The sequence below is a fragment of the Watersipora subatra genome, chromosome 11, assembly GCF_963576615.1.
Source record: "Watersipora subatra chromosome 11, tzWatSuba1.1, whole genome shotgun sequence".
Classification (NCBI taxonomy): Eukaryota; Metazoa; Bryozoa; class Gymnolaemata; order Cheilostomatida; family Watersiporidae; genus Watersipora; species Watersipora subatra.
In genome coordinates, this window is record NC_088718.1 from 43,429,534 (window position 1) to 43,449,383 (window position 19,850).

At 35.0% G+C, this 19,850-nt stretch overlaps 1 protein-coding gene across 1 annotated transcript; it reads right to left on the minus strand.

Annotated features, from left to right (window-relative positions):
• Positions 1–3,808: 3,808 nt before the first annotated feature.
• Positions 3,809–9,075, minus strand: LOC137408101 (uncharacterized). Its single transcript, XM_068094496.1, has 5 exons — positions 7,653–9,075; positions 7,106–7,298; positions 6,407–6,900; positions 5,805–6,316; positions 3,809–5,701 (listed from the first exon to the last, which is right to left on the minus strand). Exons 1-5 carry the CDS (start codon positions 9,073–9,075, stop codon positions 3,809–3,811), a joined length of 4,515 nt encoding a protein of 1,504 aa, XP_067950597.1.
• Positions 9,076–19,850: the final 10,775 nt, after the last annotated feature.

Genomic DNA, 19,850 nt, shown 5'->3' on the forward strand with positions numbered 1-19,850 from the left:
TTCGCTTTAATAGATCGCTAGAATAAGGGAAGGGTTAGAAATACAGGGACACGGTGCTCAAATTAAGATTTTATGATAGATGAAGATTTTAGCTTTCTTGGTGCCAGCTTTGTGTCGTATGTTTAAGACACTACACTAGCTTTTGTGATGAAACCTTACATTTCATGATAATAAATTTTGCATGACTATTTACTTTGTGATGCATTTTTATGCAATCTTTTTTTGCATCACACTCTATTGTTACTAAAATGATTTATATCATCATCAGAAACTTTTCTGACAGCATGACTCAACTTAGCTAAATGTACAGACATTAAGAAAATACTTTTAATTTGTTGAACATATTTTAACTAATTTTAACAAATTATTCAGACAGTTTGAAGATCAACTTGTTCTTTTTTAAACTTTCAAATTTTTACGTTAAAACTTACTCAGTGAAATTTTCTAGCAGAGCTATTGCTAAAAGGTTACATTACACATGAACGTTGGATAAAGCAGATTTGAATCTGAAGTCTACATGATACACATAGTAAAGCTACTTGACAGTGTGTTCCCATGTCCCATGTAATATAATGATTGCGATATACACTGCACAACATTTTAGTCTTTTAGCATTGTTTGTTTTACATCTGCATCAATGTAAATTTGGTGATGCAACCATCAGTAGAACATCAGATATAGTCTTAGCACTTGCTAGTTACCATTACCCATTGTTGAGACAAACATGATAATACAGAAGTAAGCATTATAATCTAGTTCTTATTAACTAAAACGAGTGAGTAATAAATTATTATATGTATTTTTGTTTAGGTTTAAGTGGATGGACAGTTGGAGTCATTGTTCTGATAATATTTGTCATCATCCTAACTTGCCTTCTCACCCTCTTACTAGTCAAATATACTAAACTGATTCGGAAAGAAGAGAATAAAGATGAAGGAGTTGCGATTCCCCAAATCAACAATGAGTATGATGTTATTGCTGATACACTGGAGCTCAGAGAAGGAATGTCGGTTAACGGTTTCTCAAGCTTTGAAAACAAAAACCTAAGTAATGCAGATGCCACCTATGAAATACCAGAAGCCTCACCCGACGCACATCCCTATGATGTGATCGGTAAACGATAATAGTTGCAAGCTTCTGTATTTCTTTAGAAATTTAGACAAAGTCTTCATGTCTAAGTCTATGTCTGTTGGTTTTATTACCACATCGTCAAATATGGCAACTGCAATTAGAACTGAGTAGCTGCTGTAAATCTATTATTAGATAAAATTGGTACAGGTCTGATGCAAATCTGCGATTCTTCAATAATTCTGTCAGAACTTTGTAATACACAGGATAATTTTTTATTTGATGAGTTTTATTGCTCACTTTATTACGGGAGTTATGATTCTACACATTTATTGTTACATAAACAAAAATATAATTGTGATAACAGATTTATATTATATTGTCTTTATATAGTGATATAATTTTTGTAGAAAGTAAAGTTTTATTGAAATACTCTCAAGCAGGTAATTAAATGAGTCAAGCGCAGAATGATTAGATTCACCAAAACATAGCTGACTATAATACACAGCGTTGTTAACATCTTAGCAAAGCAGTTTTACTTGACACGCATTAATATGAATTATTCGCATGCCCATTTTGACATTATTCAACCTCAAGTAGATGTAAAATTAGCATATGAATGTGCTAGCATATGTTATATGAATGTACTAGCATATGTTATATGAATGTACTAGCATATGTCATATGAATGTACTAGCATATGTCATATGAATGTAGTAGCATATGTCATATGAATGTACTAGCATATGTCATATGAATGTGCTAGCATATGTCATATGAATGTAGTAGCATATGTCATATGAATGTACTAGCATATGTCATATGAATGTACTAGCATATGTCATATGAATGTACTAGCATATGTCATATGAATGTAGTAGTTAGTCAAACTGTTTATTTTAGCAAGCATATTCGGTCAAGTTTATTTTAGCTACAATTCTGTATTCCTTATCTACAGATCCAATCAATTAAACCATCATTTAAAATGAAACTTTAGACCAACAACTGTACCCTTTCCATAGTACCTTCCTGATCACTCTAATGTTTTTTGTGCTCAGACTGTCTTAGCTAATGACCCACTCACTGACTTCTCATCAGTTGTTCTCCAAACAGTATATAAAATTCACAGCCTACTTGCATCTATTTTTTACATCGAAAAAACATTATATAAGAACACAAGTCCCAAATACACATGTTAGGAGTAATACATGTATTTTTCCCAATACATCTGCTCACATCACATAGCGACAAACTAAATGTATGTTGATATCAGTTCCACACCAATATGCTCACTTTCTATCACAAGAACTTGTTTTGCATATTTAAAGTGTAATTAAAAATTCCTTCAAAAATGGTTCTTTGAATATTGCTTCTAACCGTAGTCTGCCAATGATTGATTTAAAAGTGTTAAACACATTTGAACTGGGAATTGCATTGATTTGGTTTAGCAATTAGTAAAAATCCTGTAAACCACATGTTGACTTTTGAACAACAGCACACCGGTGATAATTACTTGAAGATATTTAGAAGTGTCTCTGTAGCGTTAACCAGGAAGGAGCGATAGCGTCTCTGTAGCGTTAACGTTACAAGGAAGAGTGGTTATGACTGATGGAATTTTATTTCATCTCACACAGTTCTCACCGTAAAAACTGCAACATTTATGGAACAGTTTAAACAATAATTCTATGGCTAAACTTTATAAACAACAGTCTTTTTTGCAACACTAAGAATCCTACTACCGCTACTAATAATATAATAAAACCACACACAGACCAGATGTATAATCCAGAAGGCAATACTAATTCATAATATTTGTTCGAAAAGTTAACATTTCTGTTAATAACGTGTTATCCCACTTCACGAAACATACATTGGCTAATACAAAAAATAACATGAAATCCAAATACTAGTGTGAACATTCATGTTGTGTAATTCATGAATTGAAGATTAAAGTCCGACATAGATATTCTACTGACACAAGATATATGTAATATAAGTGAAACAAAGCCTTACAAATGATTAAAGCTTTATAAAATTTGACATATAATGGTTGTAAAAGGCTATAATATAATGATGCAACAGAAAACATACCTTGTGCTCTCTGTAACAGATCAAGCTGAGCTTAGAACATGGTCTTCCGCTAATGATGACCAAATTTAATAAAACTATGTGTACTGCATATAGTCAGTGTTTAAATGTTGAAGTAGAAGATTTATGGTTCTTCTGGCAGAGTTTGTGTTATACTATCTGAAGAATCTTGAAGTGCTGCCTCTTATATTCCTTTGGCAATCTTGTAAACAAGCAAAAATAAACAAAAACAGCTTACTAAAAACTTTTGCAACTGGAACGCAATTGGAAGCGTGATTCAGATTTTCTTTTTGTTTTAGTACAAAAAGACTCTTTTAACCTAGTTTTAATTATTGTTTTCAACTTTGAATGATGACATCAGGATTAGCACTCTCATAATAAGGGTCATAGGCCATTGCACATAGACCATACAAACATGCTGCCAATGAGCACACAGCGCCCACATGCATAATAATAATAATAGGTGATTCACTAGAGTGAAGCAACAAAACAAGGCGAGTAAGGAAGCCCTGTATTTATACTCCCCACTTTAATTTGTCCACGCAATATGACAAATTCAAAAGGCTATATAAATGATAATACTATGTATACATAAATGTGCTATTGGTTTGTTACTATATGTGTGGTTACTATTGTATATGTATATATACTGCTAAGGTTTGTTTAGTCTGCACAGGAGGACCACTTTATGTATGGGTCTCTCAAGGAAGGTCTGTGGTGTGAGTCGTTTTCCTTTGTTGCTAATGTTACAGTCTGCAATCAGAAGTTTGACCTTTCGGACAAAACCATCCCTGCCTGGGATTGTAGATACGACTCTAGCTAGAGACCAATGGTTACGATGCTTGTTTTCATATTTCAAGATGACTATGTCGTTAACTTCAATGTTGGGATTAGCTTTAGTCCATTTCTGCCTCATCTTGAGCGTCTGCAAATACTCCTTATGCCAACGTGCCCAAAATACATTGGCTAAGCCTTGCACTATCCTCCAACGTTTTCTGGAGTAAGTGTCGGCATTTTCAAACACTTCGGGTGGAGGCAACACTACTTTAGATTCCATAGTGAGTAGCTGGTTTGGAGACAATGCTGCCGCTGTTCTATGTCCATCATTGTGAGCAGTCAATGGTCTGCAGTTTACTACTGCCATGACCTCATAGAGAAATGTGCGAAGTGTGGACATGTCTAATCTGTTGTGATAGTTTACCAGGATTGAGTTTAAAACACTTCTAATGTGGCCTTCCCACACACCTCCCATGTGACTAGAATGAGGTGTATTTGTAACAAAATCAAAATGATTGCTCTGGGCATACTTCAGTAACTTGAGATTGCTGCCTCCTGTCAGAGCTTTAGAGAGCTCATTTGCAGCCCCTATGAAATTTGTGCCTTTGTCAGTATGTAGCTGGCGGATTAGACCCTTTATTGCTACCAAACATTTAACGGCATTTATAAATGCATCTGTGCTCATGTCATCGATAATTTCAATGTGAATAGCTCTAGATGCCATGCATGTAAAGATAACTCCATAACGTTTCAGTTCTTTTTGATTGTCTTTTACAATAAATGGGCCAAAACAATCACACCCAACATAAGTGAAAGGAGGATTGCATGTTACTCGTTCACTTGGCAAGTCTGCCATCTTTTGAGTCTTATTGGGACGCCTAAGCCTTCTACCCGACACACAACTGTGTATATAAGAGGATACGAGAGAACTAGCTCCTATGACCCAAAATCCAGACGATCTTATTTCATTTATTGTAATTCCTTGACCTTGGTGTTTCACTCTTTCATGACATTCTGCTAATATTAGTTTGGTTACATGTGACGTCTTGAGCAGGACGATAGGATGTGCTTCTGCAAAGGGCAGGCTGGCTGATTTCAATTGACCCCCTACCGTCAGAACCCCTACAGTGTCAATGAAGGGTTCAAGTTTGGAGAGTGCACTAGACTTGCTTAGATTATCTTGTCTTATGTGCTCATACTCTGCAAACCCTTCTTGCTGGACCCATCTTACATGTATAATAGTCATTTTAGCTTTTTCAAGCATTTCTACTCTTGAGTTCTTATTTTTTTTTGCCTTTTTAGCCCTGACACAGCTGTGTAGTTTGTCTACAGCTCGTACAGCTGACGAGAGACTTGAATATACTCGAAGCCTATCATCCATGGTTAGTTTCTTTGAACTTTGTGTGTCATGGCATGTGGCATTGGCTTCAGGGTCAATAGGACTGAGACCAGCTTCTGTTTCGACTATGGGTTCTGGTTCAAAGCTGCTGTTCCAGAGCACCTCTGGTCCGTTAAACCAGCGTGAGTCAACCAGCTTTGCAACGGTAGCTCCTCGTGAGGCAATGTCTGCAGGATTTTCTTTAGTGTTGATATAGTGCCATTGGTCAACAGATGTCACAGAGCATATCTGCTGGACTCTATTGGCAACATAAACATGAAATCTGCGTGCCTCGTTGTGAACGTATCCAAGAACTACTTTGGAATCAGTCCAAAAGACCTCTCTGGTTACGTCGGTTAGCCTTAGCCCTGTTTTCAAATTTTGATCTATCTTTGCAGATAGCACTGCCGATTGTAGCTCTGCTCTAGGGATTGTTATTTGTTAAAATGGGGCAACTCTTGATTTGCCACAGAGCAGATTTGCATCTGCTGACCTTTATTTTATCCGATGCCAACAAGTCATGTTTCCATGCGTGCCATCTTGTTTTGAGGTGGTCTGGTAATGGGTCATCCCAGTCCAGCTTGTCTCTGCACATTTCTTGCAGGATCTGTTTTCTCAGCAAAACAAATGGAGATATGAACCCCAATGGGTCAAACACTGAAGCAATGGTGGACAAAATTTCACGTCTGGTAGTTGATTGGCTATTGAGTGTGGCACGGAACTGAAATTGATCCTGCTCAACACACCATCGCATGCCTAATGCACGTTCTATTGGAAGAGAGCTGCTTGCAGCTTGTAAATCAAGGTCTTGACATTTAGCTGCTTTTTCTGAACTTGGAATAGTTTTCAGAACCTCTTTGTCATTAAATACAAACTTATGCAATCTAATATTGCCCTGTGAACATATCTCTATTGCTCTGTCTATGACAGCTACTGCCTGCTCCTTAGAGTCTAAACTAACAAGGCCGTCATCAACATAGGAATCATTTAATATGAAGTCTTTTGCTTATATAGTGTATGGGTCTTCAGCATTGTGCTGGTCAGTGGCTAATTGGCGTAAACCAAAGGTAGCGCACCCCGAAGAGGAGATGGCACCGAATAAGTGAACCGCCATTCTGTACTCAGCCACTTCCAACATGCAGTTGTCCTTGTACCACAAAAATCTGAGAAAGTTCCGATCAGACTCGTAGACTTTAAACATGTGAAACATGCGTTGAATATCACACATGATAGCTATCTTGCCCTTTCTGAATCTATGTAGCACACCTATAAGGCTATTCAGTAGGTCAGGGCCTTGTAACAAGTGGTCATTTAGAGACTTGTTGTGGAATTTGGCACTACAGTCAAATACCACGCTAATCTTATCAGGTTTTGTGGGATGGTACACACCGAAATGAGGTATGTACCAAACATCACCTGGTGTAGCTTTGTGATCTGTTTGTACTAGTTCAGCATCTCCAGACTCAATGATTGAGTTCATCAATGAAATATAATCACTTCGATATTGTTCGTCCTTCGCCAGTTCCTTTTGGAGCAGTTCAAATCGCTTTTTGAGCCATGTACAAATTCTTTGACAAGTTTGAACGAGCCTTAAATGGCAAAGGCATAGTGTAAAAGCCCTCACTGGTCTGCTTTATTTTTTCAGTGAGTGTACTAACAAATTGTTTGTCGTATTTTGACATGGAAACCTCTTTAGCTTGAAAACTTTCAGAAAAGTCTTGCTGCAATAATTCTATAATCTCTGTGCTTGTAGGTAAATGTTCTTTGTTCACTTTTTGTGCAAAGCTAACCGACTTGGGTTCCAGGTCAGCGTGGCCAGGGTTTTGCAGTGTTGTGATTCTGTGACTAATTGGACCCGTTTTGCTTGACCCTTTTCGGGTTTTTCCTATTATGCTCCAGCCTAGTGGAGTTTGCACAGCAAATGGGTCATGATGGTTTTTACCTATGATTGTCTTTAGAGGTATAAGAGCCCTAGATGTGTTGTAACCTATAAGCATACCAACTTTTATGTTTTCTTTCTTTAGGTTTAAAAACTCATGTGCTATTGCTTGCAAGTGTGGCCAATCATTGGCTGTTTCTGCACTTGGTACATGACTCTTGTCCAATGGAATGATGTTTCTAGTGTATGCACATGGCACCTCAATGCTAGCATGTGCATTGTATCCTCTAATGGTTAGGTCATTATACATTTTGCAATGTATATCTTTGCTATTTGCAGTCATAGTGGTCAATTGAAGAGTAGTTGCTTTACCTTTGATATTGAGCTGAGCTACTGCTTCTTCTGTCACAAATGTAGTGTCTGACATTGTATCAAGTGATGCTTAGACAAGAACTTCATTACTCGGTTGCTTACTACTAGAAAGCCAGACTGGCACTACCATAGAGCTGAGACCGTGATTTTGAGCTACGTGATTATCAATGCACGTTGCGAGTGATTTAGATTCAGTAGCTTGAATCTTTGGTGCAAATGCACCTGAGGTTTTTCTTGCATCATTATTCAGTGACACGGCAACAGGTTTTGACTGTTGAACCTCACTACTCTCATTTTTGTTACTTGTTTTGTGTTTGCTCCCTATTGGTTGGGCCACTTCTGGCTGACTGTTTTTGTGTAATGCAGTGGGATGGGATTTTCCACATTTCTTGCATGTTGTTCCAGCTGTACATTGAGCAGACCTGTGATTTGTTGCTTTTAGACATGAGAAGCATAGGTTATTATCATGCAGAAACTGTTTCTTTTGTTCTACAGACTTATTTCCTAGCCTCATACACTCTACTACCTCATGATTTGACAGCTTGCAAAAGGTACAAGACGATTTTACTTCAGCATTACTGTTACCATCACTTGGTATACTATTTGACAAATGAGTGGTTGACTTTGGTTTGTCTGACCTTTTCACTTGCTTCATGCTGTCATTGTTAGCAGAGTAGTTGACAAATGCGGGGTCATTAAGTATGTCTGACTCATAATTGGGAAACTGAACAAACATGCTAAACACTGGAAATTCACCTGCAGCTTTCTTATGTTGTACTATTTTGCGCTTCCATCTATTTGCTAGTGCTTCAGGCAGTTTTTTTAATTGTGCAATGTTTTGCTTGGAATCATTTAGAATCTCTAATCCTTTGATTTGCGTCATCGCAATTTCACATTGACTGAGGAAACCTGCAAATTTCTGTAATTGCAAATTATCATTGTTTCTGATTTTTGGCCAGTTTTGTAACTCGGAACGAAATGCTTCGGCTACTGCAAAATCACTGCCAAATCGTGCTTTTAGCTTTTCTTTTGCTTTTTCATAAGCATTGCTAGACTGAAGCAGGAATAACCCACCTATTGCCTCTTTTGCTGGCCCTGTTACGTATCTTTTGAGATAGTGGATTTTATCAGAGTCTGGTATGCCAGATCTCTCCACAAGTGTTCTGAAAGACACTTCCCAATCAACATATTTTAGTGGGTCTCCAGCAAATATGGGAGGTTCAGGTATTGGGAGCCTGTTGCTATTCATAGCTTTTGCAATATAATCTGCTAATACTTGAACATCAGATGTGCTACTTTTATCTGACATGCCAGTGAATTTAGAATCGTCTATACCTACTGCACGCTGAGCTACTACATTCGATTTAGCTACATTTTTCAACACCGGTTGAGAGTGAAAACTTTGATCAAGCAACTCTGAAATTCTTTCTCTACTATCTAAATCATGTTCTTCTAGTAGTGAACATCTTTGCAAAATTCTCTGTTTTTCATCCAGCAAGGGCAGTTCTTGCATTTTCAACTTTTGCTCTTACATTTTGGCTTCTAATTCAAAAAGTATGCGCTAATTTTCTGCTTGGTTACGCAGCGCTTGAATTTTAGCATCCAACTCAACTGATTGAATTTTGGCAACACTAAGAGCTATTGAGGTTCTAGATTTTTGGCTATGCGCTGACTTTGAACTTTGTGATTGCTTATCACTGTCAGACTTGACATATTTCTCCATTAGCTTAACTTGTTCTGTAAGTTTTGCACTCATAGAGAAAGAAGGTTCATGATCCCTTATTATGGTAAGGTCTGCAATAACGTCAAGGTATATATCTGTTAGTTTGCTTTCTTTCTCAAGAGTTAATTTGTCACCCTTTTTGATTAGATTGTTAAACTTTCTGATATTTCCTTCAATATTCTGCTCCCTAGTAGCAATGTCATTCTCAATAGCTTTTCTACTTTTTTGCTATTACGTTTCGGCATTTTTGTAGTTTAGCTAATGGTTAATGAAATGACAATAAAACTTTCATCATTAGTGATACCGCTCCATAACACGTGTGGCAGCTCTGAGCAGGCAAGCACAGGTGTACTTGTCAGAAGCTACAGACAAGCCCACAACCAGATTACCCAGATACTCCCATAATGTCATAGCTCAAATGAGGGATAAATTTTGATTAGCTAATAAAAGGCTGACCTATCATACAAAATGATATCAAATTCCAATGATATACCAGGTTGCAATTAACACAAGTAAACCTAATTGCTACACTATGACTACCTACAACAAGGCTGCCAAAGAAAACTTTTTCTTGTCCTTGAAGTTGATATCACTCACCCAACCTCTTCTTATGTTGACTGTGTGTACATCTTTACTTTGTGTAATGACTCCTATAGCAGTGGTGTCTGTTCCTCTCCTCCTTCATAGGAGACAAGTTTTTACTGTAGCGTTAACCCGTTACAAGGAAGAGTGTTTATGACTGATGAAACTTTATTTCATCTCACACAGTTCTCACCGTAAAAACTGCAACATTTATGGAACAGTTTAAACAATAATTCTATGGCTAAACTTTACAAACAACAGTTTTTTTGCAGCACAAATAATCCTACTACCACTACTAATGATATAATAAAAGCACACACAGAACAGGTGTATAATCCAGAAGGCAATACTAATTCATAATATTTGTTCGAAAAGTTAACATTTCTGTTAATAACATGTTATCCCACTTAACGAAACATACATTGGCTAATACAAAAAATAATATGAAATCCAAATACTAGTGTGAACATTCATGTTGTGTAATTCATGAATTGAAGATTAAAGTCCGACATAGATATTCTACTGACACAAGATATATGTAATATAAGTGAAACAAAGACTTACAAATGGTTAAGGCTTTATAAAAATTGACATATAATGGTTATAAAAAGCTATAATATAATGATGCAACAGAAAACATACCTTGTGCTCTCTGTAACAGATCAAGCTGAGCTTAGAACATGGTCTTCCGCTAATGATGATCAAATATAATAAAACTATGTGTACTGCATATAGTCAGTGTTTAAATGTTGAAGTAGAAGATTCATGGTTCTTCTGGCAAAGTTTGTGTTATACTATCTGAAGAATCTTGAAGTGCTGCCACTTATATACCTTTGGAAATCTTGTAAACAAGCAAAAATAAACAAAAACAGCTTACTAAAAACTTCTGCAACTGGAACGCAATTGGAAGCGTGATTCAGATTTTCTTTTTGTTTTAGTACAAAAAGACTCTTTTAACCTATTTTTAATTAATGTTTTCAACTTTGAATGATGACATCAGGATTAGCACTCTCATACTAATGGTCATAGGCCATTGCACATAGACCATACAAACATGCTGCCAATGAGCACACACCGCCCACACACGTAATAATAGGTAAATCACTAGAGTGGAGCAACAAAACAAGACGAGTAAGGAAGCCCTGTATTTACAGTCTCACTTACAGTATACAATATCTCGTGTTCTGAAAAAAATCATTTGCACTCAAGAAAAAGAAACCATCAATAATCTTTGCTAAGTAAAACAGCCTTCAGGTTATTCTAAAATACCTTAACAAGTACACTTCTATCCATCAACAATCTTTTAGTAAGATAAAGTCAAGAAGCAAAGGAAGTCACCAATATCTGTGCTAAAATTCTGATGCTGTTTTTTAGCATTTTTGCGTTTGTTGTGATGCTGTATTCTTCCTCTTTCTAATATCTCTTTATCAAGGAAGTTTTTGTAATCCATTTTATTTTCATCTACACAGTACTCTCAGGTTTAAGGTGAGAGAAGCCTTATTTTAGATAATGTTTTAAATTATCTTTAAAGCCTTTTCTTAGACCTCTTTGCTTCTGTTTGTCATATGTTAATTTTTTATGCTGGAGCTTTGATGAAAGTCTATCATGCTTCAACTGAGTAACATAAATTCTGACGATGTTTCAACTGTGTAACAAAGACTTCTATGATGTTTCAACTGTGTAACATTGACTTCTATGATGTTTCAACTGTGTAATATGGACTTCTATAATGTTTCGACTGTGTAATATTAATTTCTATAATATTTCAACTGTGTAACAAAGACTTATAAAATGTTTAAACTGTTTAATATATACTTCTATAGTGTTTCAACCGTGTAATATAGACTTCTATAATGTTTTAACTGTGTAACATATATTTCTATAATGTATCAACTGTGTAAAATAGACTTCTATAATGTTGAAACTGTGTAACATAGATTTCTATGATGTTTCAACTGTGTAACATGGACTTATATAATGTTTTAACTGAGTAACATGGTGTAAAATAAACTTTCCATCTGAGCCCATTCTTGAATATGAGCACTTTTATGATAAGAATCTCTGACTATGTTTGAACACTGTTCCTGATACAATATTCTGACCAGTGCAGATTCCAATGCATTCAGATATTTTGAGATCATTGTTTGAGCAGATGAATGTACGGAGCTTGCTCTAGGTTACTCAAGTTTTCAATTTGCCGATCAATGTTATTAGCACAAAGCTTCATGCACCATTAACTCGATGCTTGTCTTCACATGTTCATTTTAAAAATCTTTAGTCTTTAGCTGGCCAACAATGGTATTGGCTAAGTGAGGTCAGTTCTCTGTATCAAAATCAGGGTTGGTATTTGAAAACAATGCTTTTCAGAAGCTGAAACTGTCCACATCTCCAGCTTTTTTATGGATTTTCATTTGTCTTCATCTGCATAAGCTTCTTGTTTAAATGCCTTAGCCGTGTTTATGAAGAATCTAATTTCATACAAACCAGTTCTTAAACAGGAAGTTGCACAAAACTTTTACTGATTTTAATGGAAGGTATCGGTATTTTTTTATTCTTTGCAATTACTTTCTATGTTTAAGGTGATCTGACTGACAATATGTTTCAAGACTAAAACTGATAAGACTCGATTGTGATTAACACAGTCAGAAAAAATTGTGCAGAATGTCTTCCCTAATTGCTATCATTGCTATAATTGATATCATCTAGTGTGGTCAAGTTGCAGCGTAGCACGTTTTTACTCTGTCAGTCTCTTCGCAACTATAAACATAAAATACATTTTTATCTGAGTGTTTTATTGGTGATCCAGCTTTGTCAACTTAATTTTGAAACATCCTGGCAGTCAAATCATCTCAAACATGAAAACAATCATAAATGATAAAATAATACTAGTACATTTTGATAAAATCTACTAAAATTTTGTGCAAGTACATCTTCAAACAAACATAGACAACCTTCTGGAAGTTTCTACGTTACAATGTTTGTTTAGTAGATCCTGGGTGAAAATACTGATAGAAAACTATCGATAACATAAAAGCAAATAACCTTTGCGATATCCTTTGGTTTATGTTGGTAACAAAAGTGTATTTTTAAAAAGTCTGTTGTTTCAATCACATAGTTGAGAAAAACCGTAAAAAATAATTTTAAAAATATGTTTTAAAATCGGGTAGCTTTTAAAGTATCAATAGCGGTCTAGTGTCAAAATATGTAAGTGGGTCATTTGTAAGTTTTCATCCTTCGACAACTTATAACCTTAATAATGGATGTTTCTATACACAAATGTACTGTAACTTTCACAAACTACAACCGAACGTATCATAAAAACAGAGCTGATTTCAATTTTACCAAAATCCTTCAGTATGTACTCAATTATTTATTATATACATGTAGCTATGTTTGCCTCTGTAAATTATCACTAGGAGCATCACCAGACTTGCAAATAACTTGAAACAAACAGTGAGGGTGTATGTCATATCACATTTTTATTAGCATTTAGTAAAACAGAAATTGAGGGATAGAATTTTCAGCCACGTAAAATGCTGGCACAAGGGAAAAAGACCTCTGGCTTTATACTTTCGTCTTTTTTTGGCTTGCCTCATTTAGGGGTCACCACCGCATGGGGTATTTCCTAGCACCAAATGCATTATGAAAACTTTCTCATGAGATTCTCGCAGGAACAGTTGTGGCCTGATGCCCTCCTTAACACCCTCAATGGTCTTGTGACTCAAACCGCAGACCTACCAATTGTATGCCAGCAAACTCACTACTAAACCATGGATGCTCTTGTATCTTTGGTCTCTGGCTTATATATGAAAAAGTCTAATCTTTTCTCAAATTATTCAGTCGGCAATAAAAATCTTATCAAAATTACAAGACCGATGTAACATTTTATATCTTTTGATTTTAAAAACTTGTTACACAACATTGTGAAGTTAGAAAGCCTATTACTAGAAAATCTTTAGTTAAATCACCAATAGCATTATCAGCTTGATGCTCAAAACACACTTTGTCAAGTTTTCATTTGGTAAAACCATTATTTAAGAGCTAACTGCTACTAGTTTGATTAATTGCCAAAGTTTTTTTATTGATTATTTATCTGGAAAACAAAGAAAACTTTGGCTGCTAATAACAATAGCTCCTAGTAAACATGACTGTCAATTTGCGTGAATACCAGCTATAATGGTTCCCAATCACCATGAATACACATCACCATGGCTACCAATCAACAAGGTTACTAATCAACAAATATACAAATCAGCTTCACAATCAATTGCATTAGATACACATAACTGCGGTCATATATCAGCATAAATGTTAATTTATAACCATTTGGAACTATTACAAGTTTTCCATCATCCAACCTGTTTGTATTCAGTTCTCATTGAAAACTCAGTTTTGATGTGAGTTAGCAATTAGCAGACATTAGAGAGCCTTTACTTTTAGATTTAAAAGTCAAATCATATGAATTGGATAGAAGGCATAGACTATTTCATAACCAAATACAGTTTGACAAAAAATGGATAGCTATTTTAAAGAAATGTTTTTTAAATTCTGCAAAAGTAGAATACTTTAGCTGCAATAATTGGTGGGCACCCAATGCAACACATTGTGATACTGCCACATGCATGTAGAACAAAACACATAACATGCATGACAGTTCTGATGAATTTTTCTTTGCATTACAGGGTGACTAAACACTCCTAACCATATTAGAAGGTTCTAAAAGTAATTTTAAATTAGGAACAAAAATAATAATAATCTAAAATTTTCAGAGGTGGTAGATACTGATAACTTGGTCACCTATTTTCTACTATACTGCTCGACCCAAGCATGCATTGCTAACATGCAAGTCATTGTCTATTTCCGACAGACAGAAAACCACAAAAACAAATTCATTTGATCACATTATTCAAATATTTGAAATATTTAAGCCAAAACCTTGTATTCATCCATATTTTCAGAAATACTTATAGATTTAAGAAAAAATTACTAAGTATTACAAATGTTGCAAAAAGCACTCCATAAAAACAAAACTCCATTGTTTTATGAACCAAATCTACCCTAAGATACTTATATTTCGCTAGTATTTAGTTTCGTCAGTAGCATACAAAGTAAAATTTTGCTGCAACTTAATTTCGCAGCTCTGATGGGTGTGAAAATATAGAGATGTGAAAATAAATGCAGTGGAACAAACATAATTAGATTCCTCACGTTCAGTTCACCGATAAGAAAACAAATTCAATTTGGGACTAGTACATGTATGTAATTTTGAACCGCAGGTAGAATGGCGTGGGCGAGGTCGATAATGCAATTTGATCGCTTGCTGCCATTTGTTTCTTGGACTATCAATGAACAAAGCTATTTGATTTCGCGTTTTCCCTCGCTCGTTATGATAGTTTAGTTTTGCACATGAAATTTTCGTGAGAGGATGACTCCGCAAAAACGCGAAAGTTAGATGAGGCGAATACATAGGTGTCCTCGGGTAATGCCCAGTTGTCGAGAATGTCTAAAAACTAGTACTTGCAGCTTTTAACAGTATACTAAAACCTTTGGTTTAACGACATTTTCAAATGATTTCTAATTTCACCAGCTTTTCTTCTCTACAGTCATACTTCGACTTAGGAGCTCAATGCGTTCTGAAACTGAGCTTGTATGTCTATTTACTCGCATGTTGGTGCAATTTATTTATATATTTAACATTTAAATATATATTGATTGATTTCCATATGCTAAAAAAATGCAAATAAAACACTCAAAACAAGATATTGTAACAAAAAGAACATGTTGGTTATTGTCCTAACTTACCACAGGCTTTCAAAAAGCAACATATAAAAAATATAGCAAGGAAATGTGATTAATTAAAATTTAAAATTAAATCCATACAATAGCAGCTAATGCTAGCATTTTCCAGGGAGGAAGATATAAGTTATTCTTCATTACAACAGTTGACTTTGACAAATTTGGATTTTATTAAAGTCTTAAAAGACAAACTTAGAAGCAAACCTAAAAGCAAACTTTCATTTTTAACTTTACATAATTAAAATTTCTTTGGCGTTCATAGTCTGAAGTTTCTCGTTGTTTAGCTAATTTTTCCTTTGTTTTTCTCCCCCGACTAGCCGGTCGTTTTAAGATAAACTTATCTAAGGACGTTTGCCTTTGTCGCCCTTTCAACATGTTGAGATTAGGACAAACAAAGGTGTCGTCACAAAGTTGGCACAACCATTAGCCAACTTGTCCGAATGTCAATTTATATTGGTTATATAGTTTTGATAGATAGCACCGGCCTTTTCACATAGCTTAGTTTTAGTTATGCTGTCACCAGCCAATTGTTTATCTTTTATCCGATGCCTGAGAAGTCTCTACATCAGCGGTCGTGAATATTGCTGTGCCGTTTATGAACTATGGTTAGTCTTTTTGTGAACTAAATGCCCTGAACATAATCCTTCTGTTTGATAATTGTGGATGTATTTCTGTCATATTGCTGAGCTAACTCAATCATGCATACACATTTTGCATATTTTTCAATAATTTTCCGTTTAATATTAATTGTTATATTTTGCTTTTTCTTTGCTTTATCTTTCATTTTACTGGCAAAATTTTACTTTCGGTCTACGCACAGTACTTTTAATTACCATAACTCTGCACTGAAAATTGCGCACAAAAAACATGGTACAAAAGTATAACCTGAGCAGTTAGAAAATACAAAGTGATGCTGTTCTCATAAAAAACCTCCGGCATATACTTGGCAACTGACTCACGTGCTCGTATCTCAAACATGGCTTGTATGTTAGTGCTAAACCTTGCTTAAAAGCTTGTTCGTATCTAAAGTTTCTTGCATGTTGGAGCACTCGTAAGTTGAAGTATTACTGTATATGGTTTTTTGAGCATCATTCTTGATTTGATTCAGCGCACTTAACTTATTATTCATGTTACAAAACTCAGATTTGCATAGAGTTTGTTTTAATCACATTTACAAAACTTTTTAAATATGCATCACAATTCTCAAAAACATGGCAAAAAAGTCCTTTAGCAAACACAAACCTCATATTCTCATATTGTTCAATCTCAAGAACAATTTATTTAAAGAACAATATTTAAAGAACAATCTCATATTGTTCTTCAAATTGAATTTGGCTTATTGTTGTTATGGATAAAGCTCTTGATGGTATGTTAAAAAATTCTGTTTGAAAGTTTTTGCCTTGAAACTTTAAATTACAATACTAAACATTCTCATATTTATACAATATATGTTAGATCATTAGCAGCCAATATGCTTACTATTTTCAAGGTTTTTATATGCCCATCTAGAAGAATGCCACTCCTGTTGTACAAATCTTTTTACTGCTCTTCAAACAATTTTGGTTAAAATTTGGCTGTCACATAGATATATTACACCATAGCTTTTTGTAACCGAAAGTGAATGCAAATATATCCAACTAATATGTCTGTAGAGAGTTACCCCTAACCTTGTAGAAGTTTCATGTGTATTTATATCAACTTTATTCTTCCACCAATGGCCTTTTCCATTGTTTTGGCAATTTACCAATAAACATATTCTTTAACTTAAAGTTTCTAACATGCAGATTAGAAAGGGTAAAAAGCAGCATAGCAAACAGTCCCACTAGATGTTCTGGGTTATATGCAGAGCTGGTGATGCTCTTAACGTTGTTGTACAACATGGGTAAGGAATCTATGGCTCTCGAGCCTTATATGGCTCTTTTGATGGTTTCATCTGGCTCTTTGATAAAGCAGTGAAAAAAATAATCCATAATTTTGCTGTTATTTCAATTAAATACATAATAGGAATAATACTGAAATTACAGTAACAATAAGCAAAAAGATTATGTCCATTTAATCAAAACATATTTGCATTTGCAATATTTTAATGTTGCACGCGCATCAAAGAGTTTTTAGTGCTGTTTGTACTCCGCGGTACCTTTTGACCATGTTTTGCTCTGTATATGCATGCAGCAGTCATTCTCACTCATGAAGAATATTAAGACAAACCTGCGGTAACGTTTAATCAATAGAAGCCTTAATACTTGCATGAAGATGAACCTCACCATGTAACAACCTGACTTCAAAGCTATCAGCAAAAGCATGCAGCATCAGAAGCCGCATTAATAGTAAGAAGTACTTTTCATAATATTTTTGATACAACATGGCTGTTCAAAATAAATTCAGTTTTCTTATATTCTAAAAGTGTTCAAACATTCCAAATTTGTTGATCTTCTTTTTAAATTTTATTTTTTCGAGATTCAAAATATGCATATGGCTCTCTTAAAACTAAATTTTGAAACATGCGAGTTATGTGGCTCTCTCAGGCAAATGGTTTTTGACTCCTGTTATATTGAATCGAACACAACTATGTGATAAATAATTGAGTTCATTCGGAAAGTCTTCCTGAATTATTGAAATCACTTCTATTTTTAATTTTTTTAAGCACACCAGGTATAGCAGGTCTGTTATAGCAAGCCAGGTATAGCAGGCCACAGGCTATATCAAGCTCCTATTGGTAATACATAGAATCTGGTACTACCTGGGTATGGATCGGCAAGTGAATAAAGCTTTAGTTCTTTGATATATTTTTATCATTATCCCTAAAAGGGTAATTTTAACAACCTTAATGAACCAAGAGCATCTGCTAGAGCATTGCGCTATACCAGTGATGCACTGCGGAAACATCTAGATGAATAGACCGATATAGATCGGAATAAACAAACCTATCATCATTGTCTACCAGCTGCTAACCCACAAAGAAAATTCTATTGAAAAATTCTGTGAAAATTTCTTGTCTATTGTGTTTCATTTCCTTCTTGCGGGCAGAGTAAACTCTGTCTAGAAACCACCAAAAACCATGTTAGCATTTGATTACAGCTTTAAAGAATAGAAAAGTTATGGTATTATGATGCTTTATTATGTATTTTGAGGTGTTGACTGATGTTCTAAAAAGAATCAAGGAGATTGACCCAACATAAGCTGAGATATAGCCAGCCAAACACAGGTCTACCAGAAGACATAAGTGATATGGTAATCCTCATATTAGCATCAATGTATGATGTGTCACACGGTCAATTAAGCTAACTAATGCCGCTCTTATAACAATCACAGCGTTTAACTTGGTTTAATCTTTGGAATCCGATAGAACAATCAAATTGGGCTAACATTCATTGCTCTGAGAATTTCAAACCAGTCCCTCTGACGTGTAGATTAGTTTTAGCATGAATTATTTACACACATCTATTATTTCGAAATATTTCGCTATCTTGCCGGCCCTTGCTAGTTCAGCTCAGTTTTGTTGTTCTCCCACTTGGCTTCCCTATTCAGACCAATCTTTAGCGCTGTTCAGATTTTCTTATCTATAGCTATTACATAGAATCAATTAAATCAATCCTCAATCTTGGTTATCATTTTGAATTTTCTACAAGTTATATTAATTACATCATTTATTCTATACACAGTTTTATTATTATTTTGTATAATTTGAATTATGATTGTTATATTAATCATAAAAATAATTTCTTAATTTAATCATAAAGATTATCATAGATAAGATAATGGATAAATAGAAGAAACAAATTAAAAGTTATCGTTATCTTTTTTACAGCAAGAGCAGCATGTCAAGTTATTCTTTCAAAATTATGGCTGTAGTGAACTTAAAGTCGGTTAATAGTGACGATAATCCTGCAAATCAACTGAATGCTGCAGTAAGTACAATGTAGAAAGATGATGAAAAGAAAAAAGTCACAATCCGGTTTCTTATTCTAAACAAACTGCAAATGACGGATATCGTATAATGTAAATTATCCACGCGCCGTTTGTTGAACAGAGGATCTTCGAAGCATATCCGTGGAAATAGAGTTAAAATTTGAGGCTCAATAGTCAAAATCTGATCTTTCGCTTTGAAAAATCATGGCCAAGGGTTGTGGGCAACTGTCATTACCACACAGAGTTTGCTTGGTTTTCCTAAAAAACAGAGCTAGTCT

Excerpts from the sequence above, each read along its gene's own strand:
- LOC137408101 (XM_068094496.1), bottom strand. The coding sequence starts at position 9,075 with ATGCAAGAACTGCCCTTGCTGGATGAAAAACAGAGAATTTTGCAAAGA. Across the intron at positions 7,299-7,652 it reads TTCTAGTAGTAAGCAACCGA|GTTACAACACATCTAGGGCT; the intron begins GTAATGAAGTTC and ends GTATGCTTATAG. Across the intron at positions 5,702-5,804 it reads TGGCATCGGATAAAATAAAG|ATAGATCAAAATTTGAAAAC; the intron begins GTCAGCAGATGC and ends CTATCTGCAAAG.